Below are 25,225 nucleotides of genomic sequence, written 5' to 3' on the forward strand. Positions count from 1 at the left end.
GGTGCCTGGCTCTGCTCACCCACCCATGGCCGGGCACTGTCCGCCATCCCAGGGTGTGTGAGGGCATCGCGGTGGCCACACAGCTAGCCTGGGCCTTGCATGTGACAGGGGCTTCATGAGCATTTGTGGAATTGATGTATGATGTCACCTTGGCCCAGAGCTGCATTCCCACTGGCAGTCAGCAGTGGGAGTCACGGGGCATGTGCCGTGCCAAATTTTCTGGAAGTGACACGTTTGAGTCTCAAGGGGCGTAAAACCCAAAACCAAGAGGCCAATCAAGCTGGATCAGTCTGACCCTCACTGACCCAGACACAGTCTAGAAGGTTATGTAGTGGGGAAAAAAATGCAGATACCATAGAGGGAAAGAGCCAGGTCTCCTTTTGTTCTAGAAGAGATTGAGCTAGTTCAGGATTATGATGACATTTCCATTGTAAAGTGCAATTATTTACAGTTTAATAGTAGTGTCCACTATCTGCCTAGAAGTTTGCAGCCCACAAATTGCACTCATATAGATGTGATTGCTCTTGGGACTTTTGGCAGCCCTGGGAAGTTTAGCTGCCATTGGACTGCCTCATCTCACATTCTCATGCCTTGATAGTGTGTTTGACAAGCAGGTTGTTTTGGTGAGGATGCTTTCAGATATGAGTTGTAAAAACCCTACTGATGAATTGGGCTTAAACAACCAGGTCATTTAATATTCTACATATCAAGAAGTGGGTGGCTCCAGAGCTGGCTAATTCAGCAATGTCACATGCTCAAGGACCCTGCCTCTCACTCTGCCTTCCCCAGGCTGTCTTTCCTCATGGCTCTAAGATGGCTGCCCCAGCTCCAGCCATCACATCCTCACACAACTGTGTCCAGAAACAAGAACACAGCATCTGTTCTTGCATCCCTCTTCCCACAGAGGATAACTTTTTCCAGAAGCCCCTTCACTGACTTCTTACTTGTCACTGAACAGAACTGAGTGAACATACCCACGCCTCAACCAATGAGATTATGATTTTGCCCACCTTCCTTGACCATTTTGATATTTAGAGTCTGAGGAAAACTAAGGGTCAGTTAGCAAGGAAAGAGGAGGAAGAGATGAGCATCAGGACTTGAGTGTCACATATGAGAGGTCAGTCATGGACCTGCCTCTCTCATAGTTTGTTCTGAAGTGCCCGTTGGAAGGGATCCTAGGCTACCTGCTCTGTACCGTGTGACTTGCCTCCACAGCTGCCTGGAACAAGGGTGAGCATTTGACCCAAAGCAACCAATCACTAGGCCTGCTGGGGCCTAGTGTGGACAGAAGAGCAGGGCCAGTCAGATTCTCTCTCTTTCCAGAACCAGAACTGGGAGAGAATGTGGTGATTCTCATCAGTGCTTCTCCAAGTGTGGCCTTCGAGAAAACAGGAGCTGACACCCGAATGTTAAGCAACGATGTCGCTAAGCACACATTTCTTTTGCAGAGGAAGTTATTTACCCTCTCTGCTTTTGTCATCTGTAAAACAGGGATACTAATAGTTCTTGCCATGTAGGTCTTTATAAAGATTACAGGAAGGAGACATGTCAGGGGCTTGGCACAGCACCTGGCACATAGTAAGTGCTCAATAAACATTGGTTTCTCTTATTACTACTTTATTTTCCAATTCCCATAAAGCATATCGAATCACTTACCTTACTCCGGAGGGCATTGGTGTCCCCTGGGAAGCCTGCTATAGGTGCATATTTCCGGACCCGTTCCCAGAGAGTCTGAGCTCGTTGATGGCTTTGAGAGATGGTCCGTTTGAGGAAGACCACAGCTGCTGGGGCCTGTCCTGATCTTGGATGCACAGAAAGCTCCAGAATCTGCAGAGGCCATTTGCTGGCCAAATGCATGGTGGCCTTCGGTGGACACTGAAGGCCGTGGGTGGGTCTGTGTACCATTTCTAGAACAAACGCACGGAGCCTTACTGGTGCATGGTAGACACTCAGTGGAAATGCCGGTCAGAGCGTTTCTCAGCAGGTGGCTTCCCTGAATGTGATCCTCCCTGAATGCCGATCCGTGGAACGCATTTGGCACCATCTCCCGGCGTGTCCGCTGTAGCACTCCTGTTAATGCGAGTAGCTGGGGATCGCTGTCGAAGTGCTCAAAACCACACGGTCTGCTCAGCCAGATCACATACTCCCTAAGCTGCCCCTCCAAATGGGAAATTCAATCCATCAGTGGCCCCACCAGCTCTTCCTGGCCAGTGTGCTGGGAATGAGCTGACGTTCCTGGTGGGACTGGCCTCTGCAGTTCCCCACCCTGGAAGGTGCTGGAGAAGGAACGCACATGATGAAGTGGGAGGAGGCCGAGAGGCTGCCTGCGGCCCAGCTGCGCTCCCTGGAGCGGGTCACGCACGCGGGAGCCGTCTCCGTCTTCCCCGGCAGGGATCCACACACCTCGTGCTGGGCCCTGGAATCCATGTCGTCACCTTCGTGTTTTTGCGAAAAGATTTGGTCAGTTGCCAGTGGGGTTTCAGATCATCATCCCTTCCCTTTAAAAACCAGCGACCTGAACTTGACTTAAATTCCTCCCCTGTAGAGCCTCGGAACGGACAGTTCCAGTAAAAACTACTGTGAGGAAACGCAGGCGAATCTATCTGCCATCCAAACGCTCCCACTGACTTTTGTGCCCTAAAACCTGATCGGGCCTCGGTGTTGCACACACTCAGCTGTCCCTACGTGAACAAAACCGCAACTCCCTGCCACTGCTTAGATGGGTGCGTGACAGACAGGAACGGCAGCCACAGAGACACTCGCTTGGCGGGAGCGATGACCTGATTTGGATCAATCGGCTGGACGGCGGACAGACGATGGCGAAGTCCCCTCAGGGGGGTGGTCGGGGGACTGTGGCCGTGAGCACCCTCATGGACTATGTCTGTCCTGACCGGGCTCAGCCTCCAGCCTCTACCCTGCCCCCAGCAGGTGCCCCTGGGAACCCACTCTGACCGGGTTCCCTTCTTTAAAAACCTTCCATGTTTCCACCTCCTCATTTCCAATGGGGGGTGCTCCAAGCTCCCCCGGGACCTATTATGTCTCTTCTCCTTCCACTGCCACCGCAGGGGTCCTGCCTCTGTTCACCCTTCCAGGACAGGGCACCAGCCCCTTGCACCCGGGACAAGCTCTGCCTGGGAGCAGGCGCCCCCCAGCCTGAGCAGAAGCCTGTCTCCCAGTAGCCTCATTTCTGACCCAACTGGGTCCCCTGGGGCCACGCGAGCAGGTCTGGTCCAGCTCCCCTGCGGGATGTCCAGCTGCCCTGTCCACCGCGGCCTCGGCTGATTTCTGCACGATGTATCTGCAGGACCTGTTCCCGGCAGTCCTCACCTGCCCTGCGGCAGAGGGCGGTTCTGAATCTGAGGGGCTCCGGGGCCTCCCTCCACCTCCACAGCCGAATCTCGGGCTGCGACCTGTCTTCTTTCCCTGGGGGCTCACTGCTCTGAGCTCAGCCTCCCCTCCCTCCAGCTCAGTCATCTGCTCACGCGACAGCAGCCACAGATGTGTCCTCCCAGGGCGCCTTTCCTACTGGGGTCATGGCCGACACCAGGTTGAGTGCCCAGGAAGCAGATTCCGAGACAGAATTTAACACTGAGGGTGTTTATCAGGGACGGCTTTTAGGATTGATGCCCATGGAAGGGAGGGGGCTGCTGCAGGCTGTGACAGCTGCCACGGACCCCGTCAGGAGCTCTGCAGCTGGGATGGTTGTTCAGGGATGTCCTCAGTCAGGGTTGTCGCAGGGCTTTTCAGCTCTGCCTCAGTCAGTCCCGGGACAGGGGGTGCCCGGGGAAGAGCCCAACCTTGGGTGACTCTGGGCAGCTGAACAATGTCTGCTGATGGCACCTCCCGCAGCGGGGACAAAAAGCCTTTGGTTGCAGGGGCTCCGGGTGGCACATCCCAGCGTCCACCACACGCGGGCTGGCAGGTGTGAAGGGGAGCAAGGCTTGTTCTTGATGCTGTTTGGTTAGTAAGACAGCCTGAGATGGCCTTTGCTTTTCGGAGGCCCCAACCCATGCGTTGACTCACACTGAACTTATTGTTGGCGGGAACCTCTACACCCCATCTGGGGCTCGCCCGCTGGGTTTGGGGGCTGCAGCGCAGGACTTCACACCCGCCCGGTCATGTTTCCTCTTGTTAGGTTTGGCGCCTTGCTGTGGGTCGTGCAGATCTTGCTTGGATGCCGATGTTCTCCTGCGGCCCAGGCCCCTGCCCCTGCCGGCTCCCGGTCTTCCGCGGGCTCCATCGGCAGCTACTGTCTCCTGACGCAGGGCCTGCCTCTCCCTGGCGCATGGCCCCAAGGAGAGACCACCGCGGTTGTCTGGGGTGGGCTTCAGGTCCATCTGGCCGTGTAACAAAGCGGCTAAGGGTTGCCTGTTGACTTGTTGGGTGGCTTTGGATGCATCATTTACTCCTCCCTGTGCCTCAATTTCCTTATCTGGAAAAGAGCCCTCTGCATGGGTCCTGCTGTGGCCTGAACTGCCCTCAGTTGTCTCACTGGTTTCACACATGGGGTAGGGATAGTTTCTCCTCCTTGCTGTTGTTCATGTCCCTTGAGGGCCTGGCTAATAAGGGCCTGCCAGGGGCTATTTTATTTACTCTCTGACTATCGGCCCATCCTCATTAGCAGAGTGGATGCAGCGTGGGGTTTGCAGTTAGAAGACTGCATTTCAAGAGGTAAACTTACCACGCGCTCCTTGTGTGACTTTGAATCTTCTCTTGAGTCTCAGTTTTCTTACCTGAAAAATTCCTGTGTGTCAGAATTGTTGAGCAGATTGGATGGAGTCATTACACGCATGCGTTTGCTACGGCTGCCCTACCACAGACTGGATGGCTTAAACAACAGAACTTTCTTTTCTCAGAGTTCTGAATTTTGGAAGTCGGAGATCAAGGTGTTGGAAGGCTTGGTTTCTTTTGAGGACTTTCTGCTTGGCTTGTGGGTGGCCGTATTCTCCCTGTGTCCTCACATTGTCTTCCCTCTGTATCTGTGTCCAAATTTCCTTTTTTAAATGAAGACACCAGTCAGATTGGATCAGGGGTCATCCCACTGACCTCCTTTGAACTTAATTACCTCTTTAAAGACCTAATCTGCAAATACAGTACTGGGGGTTAGAAATTCAACGTATGAATTTGGAGGGGACATGACTCCAGCCTATGGGTATATGTGAAACTGCTCTGCCACCCATAAAATGGGCCTTGGGGTGCTGCACCCCACTCTGCCTGCAGGAGGATCTCTTTACGGTCGGGAGCTGGCTGGATGTGTGGCAGGCTGACTCTGTTTGGTGCCAGGTTGTTCCCTGTCTCCTTGATGGGGACTGAGTGGTGGCTTCTTTGCCTCCCTTTCGCTGGGGACCAGCCAGTGCCCCAAGGGGTGCAGTCCTGGGCAGGGCCCGAGAGCCACCCAGGTTGCCCCATCTGTTTGGCCATTGCCGTAAGGCTGCAAACCTCAGTTCTAACAGAGCTTCTTGAACCCAGCTGGCAGGCAGGCTCCCCTGGAACCTGCCTCTCTGGGCATTGGGCAGGGTGTGGGCAGGTGATTAGAAAGATGTGGGCAGGTGGGGGAGGGGCCTGGGCCTGAAACTGGACACCCCCAGCCTTGACTGTGCTGGGGCTCATGGCCAGGCACACAGCATGACCCCGAACAGTTGTGTTGAGTGCGGGACTGTGGACAGGGGGGCTCTTTCTGGGATTCAGAGCCTGGGGTCAGAGCAACTGGCCTTCTGGGGCCTGCCCTGCGTCTGCTGTGCCCAGGAGCTGGGAGTCTTCCCGCGTGGGTGGCGCAGTTAAGACAGAGGCATGCATGGGCCCCTGTGGCACGTGAGGCCCTTTCCAGGAGGGGAAGGAAGCTGAGTGGAGTCTGGTAGGATGGGTCAGAGTTGGTCACAGGAAGGAAGGTGTCAAGGCCGGCCCGTGGCCAAGATAGTGTGAGTGGTGAGATGGAGCAGCCGGGGGGTGATGTCCAGCAATGGATGGGAGCTTGGTGTTTCCCTGTGGGGGATGGAGAGCTCCGAAAGGCTTAGGCGGGTGGGCGAGGTGGGGGAAAAGGGGGGATGGGAGTGGGGTGTCAGGGCCAGAGCTGCGCTTGAGAGGACGCCCTCTGGTGGCAGCAGAGGAGACTGCAGGCTGGGGGACCAGGAGGGGCTGAGGCTGTCCAGGCAGAAGATGGACATGGACATGCCTGAGTCAGGACCACAAGGGAGGCGTGTCCAGAGGTGGGCTCGCCAGGCGTGGTGGCTGACTGGCTGTGGGAAGGGAGGGAGGGAGAAGGTGGAGTCTGGGGCGATTTGCTCCTAGGGCTTCTTAGTAAGGGGACAGGGAACTTAGAGGGGCTGGTCACCAAGCTGGAGGAGCGGGTTGGGGGTAGCTAGTGAAGGGCTCAGTACTGGACAGATGGAGCTGGTGTGTCTTGCAGTGTTTTCTGGGCTATGGTGATGGATGACCACCATCTGGGCACGGGGGCTCATATGGCGGGGTTCAAGAGGAAGCAAGGAGATGACAACATGGGGCCGGGCAGAGCTCGGATGAGGAAATGGGACAGCCTGGGTGGTTCCAGAGGAGGGGGAGGGTGCTGCCAAAGCCCCCCAGCGGACTCAGGCTCAGGATCCTGGGGAGGGAGGAGATGCATGTGATCAGGTCCCAAAGCAAAGCTCAGATGGGAGCACTGGGGCTTGGGAGGCTGAGCCCCAGCCAGGGAGGAGGTGGTCCAGGGCTATGGGGAGGAGGTGGTTCCAGGTGGCAGGCAGCCTTGGATCGGGGTTGATCACATTCAGAGGTGGGCATGAGCCTAGGGGTGTGTCTGGACCGTCCCTCCATTCAATCATAGAATGATCTCCTGAAATCACTTACCACTTGTTTTCCCTAAGAACCCTAAATTGAGGATTTCACTGCTCCGCCAGGCCATAGAGCCCAGACACTCAGAGTGGCGAAACTGCAGTGAGAACAGCCTTGAGCCCATGGCGAGGGCCAATTCGGTTGCTTTTCCCACTCAGTGAAGTGGGCCTCTTCTCACAAGGAAAGAGACCTGGAGGGAGCCATCCCACCCCATGGCCTTGGCTGGGTGTGAGTTGACCATCCAGAACCCTCCATGGAGGGTCACCCACCAAACAGAAGACATAGACAGACAAAGAGCTCAGGACACAGGGATCCCAGGAGGGAGGCCACGTGGGTCCCTGGAACCACGGGCATCTGAGGGTGAACATGCTTTGGAGTTTCATCTGGAAAGGTCCAGGGCCTTTCTGCCTGCCTGCATTGTTTTTGGCTGGGTTTTGATTTTGGGAAGCCATTTACAGCCCATTAAAAGACCAAATGTTCTGGAGATGGTGATTCGAGGCATTTGAAAATGTTTTCCAATTCACAGCTCATTTCCCTATAGAAATCCCTGACCCAGTGTGATTCCTGGATGGCTGAACTGTCCGTTTCAGAACCCCCGGGGCAGATCTGGGGGTGGTGGGAGCATTTGTCCTCGAACTCAACAGTAGCTCATCCCAAAGAGAATCACACGTCTCTCCCTTTTTGGAAATACACTGAGTGCCTGAGATAGGGCTGATTCTCCTTGATCGAAGGAAGGGCCCAGGCTGCTGAAGTCTTCCACAATTTCAGGACCCGTTTCCCCTGGTACCTGGCAGAGGCGGGGTTCACGGTTTGTATTGGGTGGGTGGGACCCTGTTGGTTTCCAGGGCAGGAGGGCTGGGTTCCCTTCCCAGCTCAGCCTGTGGTTGAGCTGTAACTATGGGCAATGAGGTTTAACCTCTCAGATGTTCTTTTCCCATTTGCAAAATAGGAAGGACAGTCCTTAAGCTGTTATTTACGTTATGGGGTTTAAGTAACCAGGTAAACAAAAATGATACCTTGGGTTAGGTAGCTCTGCATGATTTACACCCCACTGAGGAGTATGTGCTCATTTAGTGCTCAGCATAATCTTGGGAGATAGATTTTTTAAAATATATATATAACAGGCTCAGAGAGGGGACATCTTTTGTAGGCAATCTGTTTTTCTTTTCTTTCTGCAGCGTTTAGTATTTTCTTTTCATCCTGATTGTTCTGAGATTTCACCACGATAGCACTCAGTGGGTGCTTTCAAATTAAGAACTCATGTCTTTCTTCAGCTCTTGGCAATTTTCTTTATTATTTCTTAAAGTATATGCTTCTCTTTGTTCTCTCTGATCACCTCTTCCAGAGCTACTACTGGATAGATGCTGGCACTTGATCCATCCTCTAGGTGCCTCACCTGTTTGCTCACATTTTCTGTCTCTTTGTTCCTTTGCAGTGCCTCCTGGGAAAGGTCCCAGCTCAGATTTCCAGCTCATCAGATCACTCTTTAACTGTTTCCATTCTGCTTTTCACAGTCATACATTTCACTTCTAAGATATTGAATTTTTTCAAATCATACTTTTTAAATGATTGATATATTCTCATCTCTTTGGGGATATTAATCATGCTTTTAAAAATCGCCTCCATCTATTTGCCTTATTAATTATTTTTTCTGGAGGTGTGGTTTATTGCCTGTTGAGTTGGTGACTTTCTTTCCTAGTGTTGGCCTTTTTTCTTAAATAATTTGAAAGTCTTGGTATTTGGGGTTTTCCATTAACTTGACTCTGCTTACGGAGAATTTGTCTCTTGGTGGGCTGGTGGTGTGGGTGGAGAATGGGGAAGGAGTGTGGAAGAATTCAGTTGTCTGACCTTGAGAGTGTCCCTGTTTCTCCTGGTGGTCGCCAGCTTTGGAGGCACCCCCTTTGACCACACCTGCTTCAGGGCAGGTGAATATAATGATGATCTTGATACCAGCAGGAACAGGGACCTGGGTCCTACCTGTCTGGCTTCTTCTACTGTGGGCCCCTAGCCAAGCTCTTTGACAGTCACCTCTGGGTCCCTCCCTTCCCCATTAACGACATCTGCTGCTCCCCAGCGGCTCCCACTTTTAGCCCCTGTCCTCTTTCCTGGGTGTTTTCAGCTATGGTTTCCTCCTTCAATTTAGGCCCATCTACTTTCTGTGTCTTGGGGACTCCTCCAAATTTCTGGCCCATTGCTTCTCGCTTTCCAATGCTGCTAGGGACTTATTTTTAGATTTTAAATTTCCAGGCTATGGGGATGGGAGAAGGAGGTGGAGGATGTGCTTGTCAGCCACCTCTACCCAGTCCCCACCCGCCAGGCTCGGGCCTCCTCACCTCCTGCACTCTGCAGCCAGGTGTTTCCTGCTCAGAACCTTCTGTGGCTCCCCACCGACTTCACAACAGGAGCCACAGGTAGCCTGGCAGGTTACAAGCCTCTTCCTTTCTCCTGGCTCCTCTCCTTCCCCCAGCCTTCTGGCCACTTCTGATTGCAGGCAGGTTCCCACAGTCTCTCTCCCCTCTGGGTCCCTGTCACACTGGGTCCCTCCCTCCTCTGGGAGGACCTGGGCTGGGCTGACCCCTCTCATGGCCCCCCCACATCTGGTTGGCTAACTTATCTTGCAGTACTCAGCTGTTGGCCTTTCTTAGGACCAGCTGGGCTTGGTGCCCTGCTCTGTGTCCGCAGCTGCCTGTGCTAACCATGTGGTTGGACCTGTCGCCCCGTGGTCCTGTGGGTGGTGTCTTCTGCACCACAGTGGGATTTCCAGGGAGGGGCTGATTCTTTTTCACCAATTCCACAGGGAGTGTTCGATGCCAGGACTTGGGGGCCAAGGGACGTGGGGCCTCTCCCTTCTCCTCAGACCGGGACAGAGGGTCTCAGTGGGCCCCTCACTGAGAGAATGAGCCCCCCAGGTCTGTGGGGGCCCCTCCTTGTCCAGTACGACCCTCTGACCGCCAGTTGGTGCTGCTAGGAAAAGGCAGGGCTGATGTGACTGTTGCTCTTCCCACAGGCACTGGTGCCATCACACGGTGACACGGACGGTGTCCTGCCAGGTGCAGAATGGCTCAGAGACGGTGGTCCAGCGCGTGTACCAGAGCTGCCGGTGGCCGGGGCCTTGCGCCAACCTCGTGAGGTAAAGGCCAGCGGGCTGGCCCGCTCTGCCCTTCCTTTCTGTTCCCTTGGGTGGACCCGGCCCTAGTGCCGGTCTCAGGGAGGCTGGGTTGTGCTCAAGACCTGAGCATGCATTTATGGAGCATCTTCTGTGTACAGGGGCTGGGGGATATGTTTGTGTGCAAAAAGATGTAAGGGACGTGCTCCCTACTGTGACAACCTCGCAACTCGGTGGGTGTTTGACAGGCAGGAGACCACAGATGAGTGGGGCAGGGGGACCGAAGGGTCAGGAAAGGGCCAGGTGGGGCTGAAGAGGGAACCAGCCAGTCCTGGGGCTTCAGATTGGAAGGTGGGTCTATGATGCTCATGGAAATCCAGCCCGCCTTCCGCCGGCCCCCTCACCTCCACCAGCCCCATCCCTCCAGCTAGCCCCATCCCTCACCCCACCAGCCCTGCCCCTTCCTCCCAGTAGCCCCTCCCACTAGCCCTACCCCTCACCAACCTGATGGAGACCTGCAAGTCCTCAGCGACTCCTTAGTATCAGCAGGGAGCCATCTTGCTGCCGGGCCCTGCATTTGGGGCCTCCAAGGCTCCACCTCACCTTCCTCCCCCATCCTCTCCCCTTCCAGGCCCTGCTCCAGCTCCAGGGAACAGCCTCCCCCAACCACTCTCCCCACAACCTGTCCAGCCCTGGGCTTCTGCCTCAAGGACCCTTCCCCATCTCTGCCGCTCTCCTCAGACTCCTCAATTTCCCCTCCTCAATGTCCCCACAACAGGACATTTTTGCAGGGAGTCCGTATCAGCCCGGGTTCTCCAGAGAAACAGAACCAACAGGACGCACAGGTAGATGGAGAGACAGAGATTGTGAGGAATTGGCTCCTGTAGTTGTGAGGGGCTGACAGCGCCACAGCCTGCGGGGTGGACTGGCGGGCTAGAGACCCGGGAGAGGTGACGTTGCAGGGGAAGTGGAAGGCTGGCTGCTGGCTGAACGCCCCCTTCCTCAGCGAGTCGGTCTTTTTCTCAAGGCCTTCAACTGATTGGGTGAGGCCCACCCACATTGTGGAGGGTAATCTCCTTCACTCGAAGTCTACTGATTTTAACGTTAATTCAAAAAATACCTTCACAGCAACATGCATTCATGTTTGACCAAATACCTGAGTCCTGTGGCCTAACCAAGTTGACATGTAAAATAACCATCACAGGGTCGTCACAACTTGGGTGTGTTTTCATTACCAATGATGGGTCCAGGAACCAGGGCCACCACACAGCACCGCCCCCTGCAGGGCTCAGCGCCAGCCCACGACTACACGCTGCCTGCAGCACGAACGTGCAGGACCAACAAATGTGGCCCTGTGGCCCTGTCCTGGGCCACTGGCCACTGAGCCAGTCAAGGGGAGGGGGAGCTTTTATTGTTTTCTCGATTTACATTCTACCTTTATTGTTGTTGTTATTATGAAGAAAGTGATATCTACTCACTGTAAAAAAAAAAATCCAGACATTACAGACCCCAATAAGGTGCAAAATGAGCATTCTCTCTCCCAATATCACTTCCATAACCCTGCTACTATTTCCGTTCCAGACTTTTTCCCCCTTCCATATTCCTAAAATTAACCTTATTCCAGACTTTTTTCTCCACTTATACATATCTATGTTTTTTCTTAAACAGAGATGGGATGATATTATTTTGTTCTGCAACTTGCCAGAAAAATATTTTTGCAAGCAGTTCCCACAGAGCCACTTCATTTTTAACAGCTGCATAGTATTCCACCGTGGGACCGGGTCATCATTCATTTCCCGTGTCCTCAGCTGATGGATATTAGAGTGGCTTCCTAGATTGTGCTATTGCAGGCTATGCTTCAATAAGCATCATTATGTATATATTTTAACATTTGTACGAGTGGGCCTTTTCTTCACTTTTTATTTTGGAATAATTTTAGATTTATAAAAAAGTGGCAGAAATAGTAAACATAGTTTCTATACCTGTACCTCCCACCCAGCTTCCCCTAAGGTTAATATTTCATAGAACTGTAGTACGATTATCCAAGTTGGGAAATGGACAATATACAATACTATAGCTAGACTTTACTCACATTTTGCCCACTGTCCCATTAATATCCTCTTTTCTGGTCCATGGCCTCCTTTTGCATTTAAGTGGTCATGTCGCCTCCAGTCGGGAGCACTTGCTCCGTGACCTTAACGCTTTGGAAAGTACTGGCCGGTGATGTTGTAGGTGTTCCTCAATTCGGGTTTGTCTGATGTTTCTTCGATTTGGTTGAGATGATGCATTTTCAGCAAAGGTACTGCAAAAATGACACTGAGCCCTTCTCAGAGCATCATATTCATATTAAGAGGTACATCAAATTGCTACCTCTCACGACTGGTGATACTAACTTTGATCACTTGGTTAAGGTGGTATCTGCCAGGATTCTCAGCTGTTGTGTCATTATTTTTCCTTTTGTCATGTATATGTATCTTCTGTTTTGAGTCTACACAAATATGTTGTTTTTCATCATACTCTCATGTTGCTTGCAATAATTATGACTACGGCATTTGCCAAATGGTGATTTTCTATTTTCATCATTCTTTTATAGAAGAGGTTCTTCACTTAGAGTACCTATTATACTCAAGCACTTGCTTTTATATAGCTCGTTCTGCAAGGGGAATGGCTAGGTTAATGGATGTGTTGTCCATTTTAAATTGTAACAGAAAGGGCTGCTTTTCAGTGCTGTGCTAGAGAGATGGCCAGTGGCTCCCTAATGAAGAAATGGATGCCAACTGCCCATTCCTTTTCAGCAGAAGGCACAGGGACCCCCTTTCCCCTTCCTTTCCCATGTCCCCAGGGGCTGAATTCCAAGCCCTTCCAGTCTTTCCCATCAGCAGGGAGCTTCAGATGGCCAGGTCACGGCCCTTTGATCCTGGGAACAGCCTCTGAGAAGAAAAGTCTTCAGAGTCTGCTCTGTCCATGACCCTGACAGTGTGAACTTTGGCTCAGAGCTCTGCTGGAAAAGTAGCTGTCCTACTCTTTAAACGGAAGCCAGCTGGCTGGCCCCAGAACCAGGCCACTGAGAAGCCAGCCTACACTTGCGCTTCGCAATTCATGGCAGAGCCAACTTGGAACCAGCTCTTTTCAAGACCTAGACTTCGACTTTAGTGAGTTTATATTGTCTTTGGAGTTGAAGCCTAAACATGAAGAGTGGGGTATTTCTAACTATTTTTTTTCTCTATGGATTTTAGCCATATTGGACTTTAGCCACAATCCCATTATGAATGTGTTGAATGTACCCCACAGTCAGCTACCAGGATGGCAACAAGAAAGTGCACACACACATACACACGCACATGCGTGCACGTACACATGTGCACACACACACCATTACATGGTATTTGGGTTTAGAAAACGAACTGTCACGATTGCCTTTTCTGAAAATCCATGGAAGGGAGAGAATGGTGAGTGGCACTCTTGATGTCAGAATTACAAGTTGAAATTTTTATAGTTTTGAAATATAATAACGCAGCCTTTAAGAAATGCTGGGCACGCTAACTACTGAATCATCGCTGACCTGGACTGCAGAGTTTTCACATGGCCACTCATTTTCAAGGCCGCCGTCTGCTTTATGACTTAGTAGTTATCTGAACCATGTGTCGGCAGCACTGGGGTCTTCAATGTGGGCGTCTCCTGGCTTAGCGGGGAGAGGAGTTCTTCTCACTTGCTCTTGGGGTTAGGAGCTGAGAACAGAACACTCGGTCAGAACAGACATGCATTTATCACGAGCCTGTCCTTTGCCTGCAAAACCTAGCTAGCGGGAGCCTTGTTAATGAAAACTTCCACTCTTTTAGAGGAATTCCATATTGCTGATCTTAGTATCATTGCTACTGTTATTACTATTTATTGAGGAAGGAGGGGTTCATACACTTTTCTTTCTCATCAGTAATTCACAACTGAGTTAGAATTGGTGCAGCCCTTCCATCAGTGGCTTGGGGCCACTGGCTGGGCAGGGAGAGGGAGGATGGCAGTCGACAGTGTTGTCACCTGCTCCCTGGCTGACCTGGGGGTACACGTGCATTCTTGTCTCAAGTCCAGTTTTACTGGCAGACACCTCACTGGTCTCCCCGTTCCCTCCTTCTCCCCTCCAGTTCCTTGTCCCCACAGAAGGCAGAGAGATCTTTTAAAATCCTAAATCAGCATGTCTCTTTCGTGCTCCAAACCTTCTAGTAGCTTCTATCTCATTTAAAGTCCACACACCTCTCTGTGACTCATCGAGGGCTCAAGTGACATGGCCTCTGTTCCTCTTCCTGACTCCATAGCCTTCCTTCTGCCTGCTGCCTCGCTCCCCGGGCTCTGGCCACACAGGCGTCTCTGGCCTGCAGTGTGGTCAGTTCTGTTCCTCCCTGAGGCCTTCACGTTTGCTCCTCTGTAGCCCAGACCACTTTCTCTCCAGAGGTGGGAACGGCTGGGTCTCACCTGATTCAGTCCCCCGATCCGTAGTCTATTCCCTGGTCAGCTTGTTGGTCGTCTGCCCTCCCCACCGGCCTGGGAGCCATAGGAGGGCGGGGACTGTGTCATTTGCTGCTCTGTCCCCAGGGCCTGGCTTGCAGGGTTTCAAGCAATGTTCCTGAATTTATGGTTAAATGTTGGGAGGATGAGATGAGATCAGAGATGTCGGAATACTTTGACGATGAACTGTGAACACAGATCATTGTGATGTGAAGCTCGTGTCTTGTAAACTCGTGCACAAACTTGTGATGAGAAGAGTGAGGCGCAGAGACGCAAAGGACTCGCCCAAGGCCACAGGGTTAACTTGGTGCTCTGGATTGGGTCGGCTGTTCTGGCCCGTCAAATGGGCTCCAGTGGGATGCCCCTGAGGTTCCAAGGCCCAGCTCTCTTCCTCCTCCAAAGAATCATTTGTTGGCTCCTCCTGTATACAGGCCCCAGGCGTGTGGCATAGAGGTCAGACCAGACCCTGACTCACCAGTACACAGTCCCAGCTGCCATCGGTGCTGCCCGGGAGCAAGGTGCCCTGAAGGTGGGGACAGAGACAGGGCAGGGGCTCGGGGCTTAACAGAGCAGGGGCGTTCTGCTAGTGGGGCACTTACCGAGGGGAGAAAAAGCTCAGGATTGTATGGTCCTGTCCCAGTGCTTCTTTGTGAATTTTTTAAGCATGATTGTACAGTTTTCTCAAGAGTCTGCACACTGCAAGAGTGTGTGTGCTGGGCAGTTCTCCCTGGGCAGAGCCTGAGGTGGGAGGAGCTCAGAAGGTTCCTGGGAGCATTTTGAGGCAGGGCCTGTCTGCCATGGGTGCCAGGCACCCATTTCCCCAGGAGTCATAATGGCCTGTGTCATCACAATAGACGACATCACCAAAAGAGGCTTCAATAACAGAAGCCCGTTAATCTCACAGTGTACCTGGGAGAGAAGGTTCTGGAACTGGGCTATGATATGCTGAAGACCCTGGGCTCTTTGACTTAACTTCCCACCAGCCCCCGTGTGTCTGCCGTGACGTTCCTCTCAGTCACAGAAGGGCAGCAGCAGCTCCAGGCATCACATCTCACACAATAGTGTCCCCGAAAAGAGGACAGACTCCTCCAGAACCCCCAACAGACTTCCTGTGATGTCTCATCAGCCAGGATTTGCCCTCCGAGCCTCAGTTACCCCAACTCTAAAGCAGGGGTGATAGAATGCTACCTCACAAGGTTGTTGGAGGATGATGTGCCGTTCGTGTAACCAGTGCCCTGGGAATGCCAGCTGAGGCCTGGGCACGGATCAGCTATGGAGAGAATCGGGCAGCTCCCGGCAGGGGGTTCGGGCCTGGGCCTGCTCTGAGCTTGAGTTCCTCACTCTGAGGTTAGCGTGGTGAGTCCCAGCGGAGCCCTCGTCGCCGCCTCGTGCAGTGTTCTGTTGCCTGTGATCCCGCTGCCTTGCCGCATTTCAGCCACGGCATGCACATAGAAATGTGCAGGTTTCGGTGGATCCTGTTTCCCTTCCCCATTTTCTGAAGCTGTATGGGGCCCAATTCTGGTTCCCTTCATCCTTTGAAGCATTTTGGATGCTTTCATTTGTGTTTACCTAAAGCTTCTGCAGGAAAACAGGGTGGCTCGTGATCCTCATGGTGGGACTTAATTGTAAACGGCCCCTTCCAGGTCCCCTTCCTGCGACCCATTTCTTCCTGTCTTAGCCTCGCTATAGTCTCTGGGGCCTGGGTATGTCCTAGAACCTTCTCTCCTAGGTGCACTGTGAGATTAACAGGCTCCTGTTATTGAAGCCTCTTTCAGTGATGTCGTCTATTGTGATGACACAGGCCATTATGACTCCTGGGGAAATGGGACATGAGACAGTCCCTGCCTGACAACACAAGAAAGAGAAAAGCTGTCTCCCAGGTTGTTCCCCAGCCTGTTTTCAGTGTCAGTAAATAACAGACAGAGAGGCTCTCTAAAAGAAAATGACATTTATTCAGGAGCGGGCATTGCAGTGGGAATACAAGTGCCAGAGTAAACTGTGTGCATATTCAGGGAGGTACAGAAAGACAAAGGTTTTTAAAGGAAAAATGAGGATTATACAATCATATAATTGTTTTGACTCAATTATCTTTAGCTTATGGATCAATAACAAGGGTGGTATCATCAGTCCAAAGTTGCAGGGGCAGCTGCTGGGAAAATGGAAGTATATATAATTTTTTCTGTGTGAGGTTGCAGTGGCCTTTGTGCAAGGCTGTGGTTTTTGCAGTCTTTTGTGATCAGGCATACATTCCCGAAAACCCTAGCTTCATGGCCTTCCCCGGCTCCATGTGTCAGGGCTTGACACAAGTGACTCCATTTTGATTCTGGCAATTTTCACAAATGTAGTACAGTAAGGTGGGTTTTGGGATGAAAAAGACCAGAGTCTGGAGCTGGCTGTGTGAGCAAGTTACTTACCTTCTCTGAGCTTCGTCTCTAAAATGGAGACAGCACCTGTCTCATAGCAGGGGCTTTGCTGAGAAGGGCCTGGAGAAGAGAATCATGACCTTGGTAAATGACCTTCTCCCACCTCCCACCTCCTTTCTCCCTCCTGTCCCAACTCCCCCAGCCTCTTAGCCCCCTCGCTGCCTGGGGTTCTCCCACCCCACAAGAAAGTGCCTCGCTTAGTGGGTGTCCTTGCCAGCAGTGTGCCACACCTCAAGGGAGTTCATATTTAACTGAGGGCTCCTGGACCGGGCCTCACCCAAGCCATGTAGCCATGTGTAGGACTGTGGACAGTGCAACCAGAAAACAGCAGACATGACAAGGAAGCTTATAGAACCCTGAAAGACATTTCTAGCGTCAGACTCGACTGTGTTTGAAAACAGGGCCAATGGAGGAGGGTAGCTCCATCCCAATTTCTTCTTGCGGTAGTGACAATGTCAGACAGGGAGGACACGAGAGTAGCTGAGCCCAGATAGAGCCAGAGCTGGAAGAGTTTCAGGAGTGAAGAGTAAATGGCTGTGGAAGCAAAGTTGGGGCGGGCAGGGCTGTGGTCTCGGACTCCCCTAACAAGCCCCGACCTGGGGCGGGGGGGGCTGTTTGGGACGAGATGTGCCCTTTAAGGAGGTCCTATCTGATTCATCCTGGTTTGACATGGCTGTACCCCAGGGCAGGTCCTGGCGGGGCGTCCCAGATTATTAAATGGTTGTAGTGGGCTGGCCCAGTCACCTGGACATGGCTGTCCCTGGGCCCTCTCTGGCGTCCCCCTCCTTACAGTTGTGGGCATATTGGGACCTTTTCCTGGGGAAGACATGCTGTGCCACATTCCTGCTACTCCGAAGGGATGGCCTTGCCACACCTCTTCCTCCCTAAATAAGAGCTTAGCCTTGCCTGGAAATAGGTGATGTCATTTTGGGGTCAGAGAAACACCCCCTACCCCACGATATTCCCTCCCAGAGTGCATGGAGTGTCTTGTTTGTTTGTTTATGCACTCACCATTCATTTAGTCATGCATTCACTTATTCATTCATTCATTCACGTCTCTGGAGGCTGGTTGCGTGCCAGGTCCTGGCTAAATGAGGGCACATGGCTGTCTGTCTGTCTGTCCTCAAGGAGAGGGCTCTCTGGGGCTAAGTCAAGGATGGTCTCCTAAGAGTGGCTGGGGCCTAGGGTGAGCCAGGCTGCTGGGGAGGGCCATCTGGTTCTGACTGGGGCTTGGGGAAGGCTCTAGGGAGGAGGTGACATCTGAGCAGAGGCTGGGCCTTACAGGTGAAGGGGGAAGACTGATCCCAGGCATGAGGTGACGGTAGGGGGAGGGGCTCAGGGCTCTGGACCCTTGTGTGAGGCTGGGTGATAGGAATGGTGGGGTGCACAGGGTGGAAGGGGCCCACTGCACTCAGCTAAGGGGTCAGGGCTTGGCTGGCCACTCCCTTGGCTTATGCAGGGCCTCGTCTGGGACGCTGCAGTGCCCACCCCTCCTGCTAAGGCAGCGGCTACAGGACTCGTACCGCACTACGTGGGAGCAGCCTGGACCACGTTCCACCAGACGGAGGAATCTTGACCTTCAGAGAGGCCACTGTGGCCCTTTCCAGCCATGCCCATCCCTGTGGGGCTGGGAGTCCATGAGGTCATCTGGAACCTGGACCCTCTTCTAGATCATTCTCTGGGTACCTGGCTAAACAGCCTTGAGTGACTTCCAGGCCTGCACTGGCCTCTCCCCGGAATCTGCCCCCCTAAGGGGGGACTGTGCCTATGGTGGGGTGAGAGTTGGCTCTTTGCAGGGGTGGGACATGCGGGCTGTGTCCACGCACAATGTGTGGGACGGAGCTGGTGCTAGGGAGGGGAGGCATGGGGGTTGGTGTCTCACCTGCCTCATTTGGGAAGTGGCTGCAGGACCTGCCTCATGAAGTACTGGGAGGGTTGTCTAGTTGGAGGCTTGTCTAGAATGGTGTCTGGCTCGTGCTAAGTGTCAGCTGTGACTCTCCGAGAAGAGATGTAAATAACAAATGAACAAACAGCGCTTGCGAGAGGCTCTGGGAGCTGGGTTGAGCATCAGCTAGATTTGGGGATCAGTGTGGCCGCAATCCTTGGTGGAGCCTCTCTTTGCAGAGTGCTGTGAGGTCGGCAGGTTATCTCACTACGTCCTGATGCCATTTTATGACAAAAGTGCGCAGGTGGGGAAGGGAGGGTGTGGCTGTGAAATGTGAGTGTAGCAGAACGTGGGCACGTGGAGGCCTATTCAGAACTCGCTGGGGACTGGCCTGTGTCCCCATCCAGGACCCCACACACACCTCTTCCCACGCGCGTATTCACCCACTCGACCTTTCCAGCAAACGTTTATTGAGGGCCTGCTACGTGCCAGGTGGGAATGTGGTAGAGGATAAGAACTTCAAGAACTATTAATGTGTTGAACAGGAATGGGGAGAGTGGATATAATATCAAGTGTAAGGTTTTCGTAGATGCTCTTTATGAAGTCGAGGAAGTTCCCTCTCACTGTTTTAATGAGGTTTTTTTTTTTTTGTCATGGGTGCTGAATTTCGTCAAATGCTTTTCTTGCATTGATTGATGTGATCATGTGACTTTTCTTCTTGAGCCTGTTAATACGGTGGTTGTGTTCCATGACTTCCAAATATTGAACCAATGTTGCATCTTGGAATAAACCCACTTGGCGATAATGTATAACTTTTTATACATATTGCCAAATTCTATTTGCTAATATTTTGTTAAGGATTTTTGTGCCTATATTCGTGATAGATATTATTCTATAGTTTTCTTATTTTGTGCTGTCTCTGCCTGGCTTTGGAAAGAGGATAACATTGGTCTCATAGCATGAGTTAGACGTGTTCCCTCCTCTATGTTCTAGAATAGATTACGTATAATTGGTGTTAATTCTTCTTTAAATGTTTGGTAGGATTCTCCAGTGAAACCATCTGAGTCTGGATATTTCTGTTCTGGGAGGTTTTAAACTTCAAATTCAATTTCCTTAATAGTTGTAAGGCTGTAGCTGTTGAATCGATGTGTGGAGTGACATCCACCAGTTCATTCCTGAGACTGATTGACTGTGTCTTCCCTCCCCTTCCTGTGTCGGTCTTGCCGGGGCTTCGTCATTTCACTGATCTTTTCAAGGAACCAGCTTTGAGTTTCATCGATTTTTTATTTTGTCTCTATTGTCTTTCTTTTTTCAGTTTTTCTGATTTCTTCTCGTATCTTTGCTATGTTTTTCCTTCTCCTTGGTTTAGGTTTATTTTTCCTTCTTTTTCCACAATTCCTGAGATGATCTGATTTAGGTTTTGAAAAGAGCACTGGCTGCGGTGGGGAGAACAGACGCAGGCCTGAGACGATGGTGGCTCACGCTAGGGTGACAACTGGGAGGTGAAGTGTGGGTGGATTTGGGAGGCATTCTGGAAGCTGAGATGACAGGAGGGTCCCATCACTTGATGGCAGGAAACCATCAGGGATGACCCTAAATTTTTGGTTTGAAAGCTGGCTGGTGGGGTGGGGCATGCCATTCCTAGAGATGGGGACCGGGAGGAGGTCAGGCCCAGAGGTGGAAACCAACAGCTCAGCTCTGGCCAAGTTAAGTGTGAGATGCCCGCAGGGCATCCGTAGGGGAGGGGTGCCAAGGCAGAAGTTGAGTAGAAAAGTCTGGAGCACCAGGAAGAAGCCAGGGCTGGGGCCAGATTGTATTTCATTGATCCTAAGGTGCCATGGGCAGTACAAACTGCATTATTTTATTATTACTGAGAATGCTGCTCATTAAACTCCAGCTCTCCATCAACTGTAACGTGAATCCCGATATCACAGTTGTTAAAATGTAACCATATGGGCGTATCAGGATGGAGAGGACGTGGTATGGTGGAGAACCATCAGCACCTAAAGTCGTGGGACTGGTGGTGACCTTGGGGATGAATAGACGGAGAAAGGGCACTGGGCCCAAAACAGTCCTGGGCACCCCAGTCTTACAGCTGGGGCGTAGGAGGGGGAGCAGCCTGAGGACCTGGCATCCTGGGGGTGACTTTCGGGAGGGAGAATGCAACTGTTCCAAATGCTTCTTGAGAGGCCGCCTAGGACGAGGGCTGAGGAGTGGCCACTGGATTTGGCTATGTGGGGGCCACTGTGGCCCTGGCAAGTGCAGTTTTGGGGAGTGATGTTCATAAACCACTGGGAATGATGTAGGAAAGAGGGTAGAATGGCTGGGACAGGAGGGCAGAGGACAGCTGCTGGAGCCACTGAGAGCGTCTGATTTCCGGGCTGACTCTTCCACCACCCCGCGAGTGCCTTGAAGCAGGACCACGATGTCCTCATGTCATCATTCCCAGGATGTACTACAGGATCTGGCACATTAAGGTGCTCAACAACGTCCGTTACATGAATGCTCTCACCTCCTTGTGAAATGAAAAAAAAATATGTAACATGACTATTTCCAGCCGGGCATGGTGGCTGACGCCTGAAGTCCCAGCACTTTGGGAGGCCGAGGTGGGAGGATTGCTCAAGGCCAGGAGTTTGAGTCCAGCCTTGACAACATAGCAAGACTCCATCTCTACAAAAAAAAAATTTTTTTTTCTACAAAAAAATTTAAAAAATTATCGGGGCATGGTGGCACATGCCTGTAGTCCCAATTACTTGGGAGGCTGAGGCAGGAGGATCACTAGAGCCCAGGAGTTTGAGGCTGCAGTGAGCTATAATGATACCATTGCACTCCAGCCTGGGCAAAGAGTGAGACCTGTCTCAAAAGAAAAAAAAAAAAGAAAGAAAGAAAGAAAAGAAAAAATACAACTGTTTCCCCTGTGGATTTTCCCATCCTACGATTTGCTTTTTTTATCTTGGATTTTGTAGTGTGTGTGTGTGTGTGTGTGTGTGTGTGTGTGTGTGTGTGTGTTGGAGGTGGGGCATAGGGTCTGAGGCAGTGCAGGGTGCCCAGTCAGTCAACAGCACGGGCGGATGAGAGCACGGGCTCCTGCCCGGCCTGGCCTGGGGCGTCGGGGATAGCGAGTGGCCTTGCCTCAAGTTTCTCAAATCGTGTGATCGTCTGTTCAGCTGTTCGTTCGGCGTTGAGTGAGCAGCGAAGGGCCAGGCACCGGTGTATAAGAAGAACAAGGCCCTGTCCTCACAGAGCTCGTGCGTGTATGTGGGGGTGGGGGGCACGGGTTAATCAAAGACTCACAGCAGTACCGAGACCTGGTCCAAGGGTTTCCCTGGGGAGCGACATTTGAGCAGAGATCTGGGGGCTAGGGCATTTCTCTAGGGAAGGAGATATGGGTGGGGAAGAGGGATCGCCACCAGGAACCAGCCTGCAGGGGCCGTGGGTGGGCCCTAGGGGAGCGCCTGCCTGGGGCCAGGGTCCTGGGCCAGTCGCCTCCCTACCACTTGGGTGACTTCAAGACTTCCCTGCAAGGGCCGCTTGGAACTGGCTGGGGACCCGCATGCAGAGCCCGAGGTGTGCTTCCCTCCTCTATGCCTTAGTTTTCCTTTCTGGGAAATGGAGAGATGACCCCCTGCCTTGGGTGGAAAACACCCCCACTGTGCTTTGTTCATAGCAGTGGGGATATTGGGTGACACTGTCACAGCCCTGGTGGCTCCCCTAAGCCCCTGGGTCAGCTGCTGGCCAGGGTGGCCCGGGGTGCAGGCACCTGGTAGGTTTAGAAGGACGAGTCCCAGGGACTCGGGGGTTAAGTTTATTCGACCGGGCTTCCCCTGCCCTTGGCTGCTTCCCAGGCCCCTTGGAGTTCTTTGATGGCATTAGAGCCAACCTTTTCCAGATGTGCTGAGCACAGGGGTTTGCAGGAACTCTCCAGGGCTTCGTCTGCCTCCTTCATTCCCCTCTGCGAGACGGCCCCCTGCCAGCCACCCTCCCCCTCTGGTTGGGTTGCCTGCTGCTCAGGCTGGACGCCCTTGAGGTTACACGAAGTCCTGGACTTAAGTACTGACTTAAAACATGGCCTTTCTTCTCTGCCCCTCCTCCTCAGCCAGACTGTTTGGGTCGAGAAGCTTACCAGGGCTGCCCCAGACCCCAGCAGTAGACTCAGCGCCACTGCCCCCGAATGAGCTGTGGTCCTGGGCAGCAGACGCTGCCCGCTGGGCCTGCCGTCCCTACCTTGGGCACTCAGGAACGACTAACTTGGATTCTGGGGAGGCCAGAGGCCAGAGACCCCCGCCTCCGGCCTCAGAACTGCAGGAACAGCCCCTTCCCCTCCCGACTGGCCTGCTGTTATGAACCAAGAGATTAATAATCTCCTGCCTCCCTCTCCTACACCGCCACTCCCGTTTCCTGTGGCATCTCCAGCCTGTCGCGGAACCTCCCAGTCTGTCCTCCTTGCGGTGGTCCCTGGTGAGGAAGAGGGGCCAGGGCAGGAGTGGAGGCAGGCAGGCACGGAGGTGCCCAGCGAGGGAGGGGTGCTGGCTGCCCCAGATGAGGGCTCTGGCCTGGCAGAGTCGTGCTGAGCAGGCAATGCCTCATTGGTGGTAGTGTCCCGACACCCACTGAGGGACAACATGGTGCTGTGGGGACATCACCTCTGGCGGTGATCTCTGCTTACCCATTTCTAGGGACTGAGTCTCCCTCCTCCTGGGAGCCCTTCAAATCCCCTCTCATGTGACGTCATATGCCCAGGGCTGCCTTTGGGGACACACAGGACACATCTGCAACTCCCCAGGACAGCGATCGAGCGGTTGCAGGGCTGCAGCCAGGCCCCTGGGGTCTGCTCCAGGCTGGACATCTTGTGTTACTGCCGCAGCTCTTTGGAGGACCCCGTGACCTCAGTCCTCTGGGCTCCCAGCGAGGGCCCTGGGCCAGGGCAGCTGCAGAGGGCAAGGCCCTTCTCTGACTGCTCAGCGACCGGCACCTTTGGGCCCCAGCGAGGCAGCTTCTGTGTGTCGTCAGGCAGATAAGAACACACTCACTAGCCCTGTCGAGAGGCCTGGTTCCCCTGAACCTGTGCCACTTTATAACCTGGAGTCTGACCTGTGCTCCCCCTTGACCTCAGTTTTCTCCTCTGTAAAGCGGGGCCATTCATCCCGCTGGGCCCCCCTTTCTGGGCCAGCAGCCTCTTGAGAAAGCTCCATGCTCCCCACCTCTCCCCTTCCCATCCAGCCTCCGCCACCTCAGGGGGTCTTTCTTGAAAGCAGGTTACTGTGATCTTCTGCCACGCAGCCCTGGGTGGCCTCCCCACGGCTGGGAGGGGTGGTCTCCCAGCGGGTGCATGAGGCTGTCTGTTGAGGGGCAGAAAAACCATCAGGTCTTCTGTTTAGTTTTTAATTATTTATTTATTTTTTTAAAAAATTTTTTTGGAGACAGAGTCTTCCTCTGTTACCTGGGCTAGAGCACCGTGGCGTGATCATAGCTCACTGCAACCTCAAACTCCTGGGCTCAAGCCATCCCCCTGCCTTGGCCTCCCAAGGAGCTGGGACTACAGATATGCGCCACTGTGCCACGCTAATTTTATAAATAAAATTTTTTTTTTATTTTATTGCCCAGGATGGTCTCCAACTCCTGGCCTCAAATGATCCTCCCGCCTTGGCCTCCCAAAGTGCTAGGATTGCAGGTATGAGCCACCACACCTGGTCCTGTTTATTTTTTAATCTACAAAATAGAGAAATGAAGCTCTACTGATTTTTAACACATGCAAGGACAGTAAATAGTATGTGTAATACATGCCCTATAAGTCAGGAACATGATCCAGAAAGTCCAGAGAGCTCTGGCCAGGCCAGTGCCCACAGGCGGAGTCCAGCCTCCTCACCTACCTTCCAGGCCTTTTCCAGCCTGGTCCTCGGAAGCTGCCCCATCCGCCATCAAAACACTCTGCTCCTCAAGTGACCAAAAGCACCCAAAGCGATTTTCTGGGCCCTGCTGCCATGGGCTGCCCCTCACCTTCTCAGATTAGTGGACTTCCTTCAAGTGTCCCCTCCTTGCCCCTCCTGGTGGAAGTGGCTGTGTCCTGCTGCTCCATCCCTGCAGCCCTCCCCCCGCCCCCCCGAACCACCCGGGGAGCTGCCAGTCTTGGTTAGCATCGCACTTCCCGAATGGAGACTGCATCAGGGCACACAGTTTATCGACTGCTTCCTTCATTCCCCCAATCTTTAGTGGGCACAGAGGATGTGCCTCGCCCTGCATGAGGCCTGCGGTGCAGCCAACGGCTCGGTGGAGGGGACAGACGGCAGACAGATAATTGCATAGGTGGGTGTATAATTACGAGTGCTCGGAAGAGAAGTATGGGTTCTTTGAGGGTGTAAGTTGAGGAGGCCCAGCCTGCTATGGGGTGCGGGCACTGAGGGTGGGCTAGTCAAGGAGGGCCTCTCAGAGGAGGTGACACTTCCACTGAGCCATGGGGGCTGCAAGTCTCAGGTGGTGGCTGAGCAGGTG

General features: G+C 52.9%; 1 protein-coding gene across 2 annotated transcripts in view; it reads left to right on the top strand.

Moving 5' to 3' along the window:
* COL26A1 (collagen, type XXVI, alpha 1) overlaps positions 1-25,225 on the top strand; it is a 139,178-nt gene that overhangs the window by 30,023 nt on the left and 83,930 nt on the right. For both annotated transcript variants that reach the window (XM_012663941.1, XM_012663942.1), the window contains exon 2: positions 9,833-9,955. In XM_012663941.1, the coding sequence (XP_012519395.1) occupies positions 9,833-9,955 (123 nt within the window). The remainder of the gene's footprint in view (positions 1-9,832; positions 9,956-25,225) is intronic.

This window comes from Propithecus coquereli, unplaced genomic scaffold (assembly GCF_000956105.1).
Source record: "Propithecus coquereli isolate 6110/MARCELLA unplaced genomic scaffold, Pcoq_1.0 Scaffold840, whole genome shotgun sequence".
Lineage (NCBI taxonomy): Eukaryota > Metazoa > Chordata > Mammalia > Primates > Indriidae > Propithecus > Propithecus coquereli.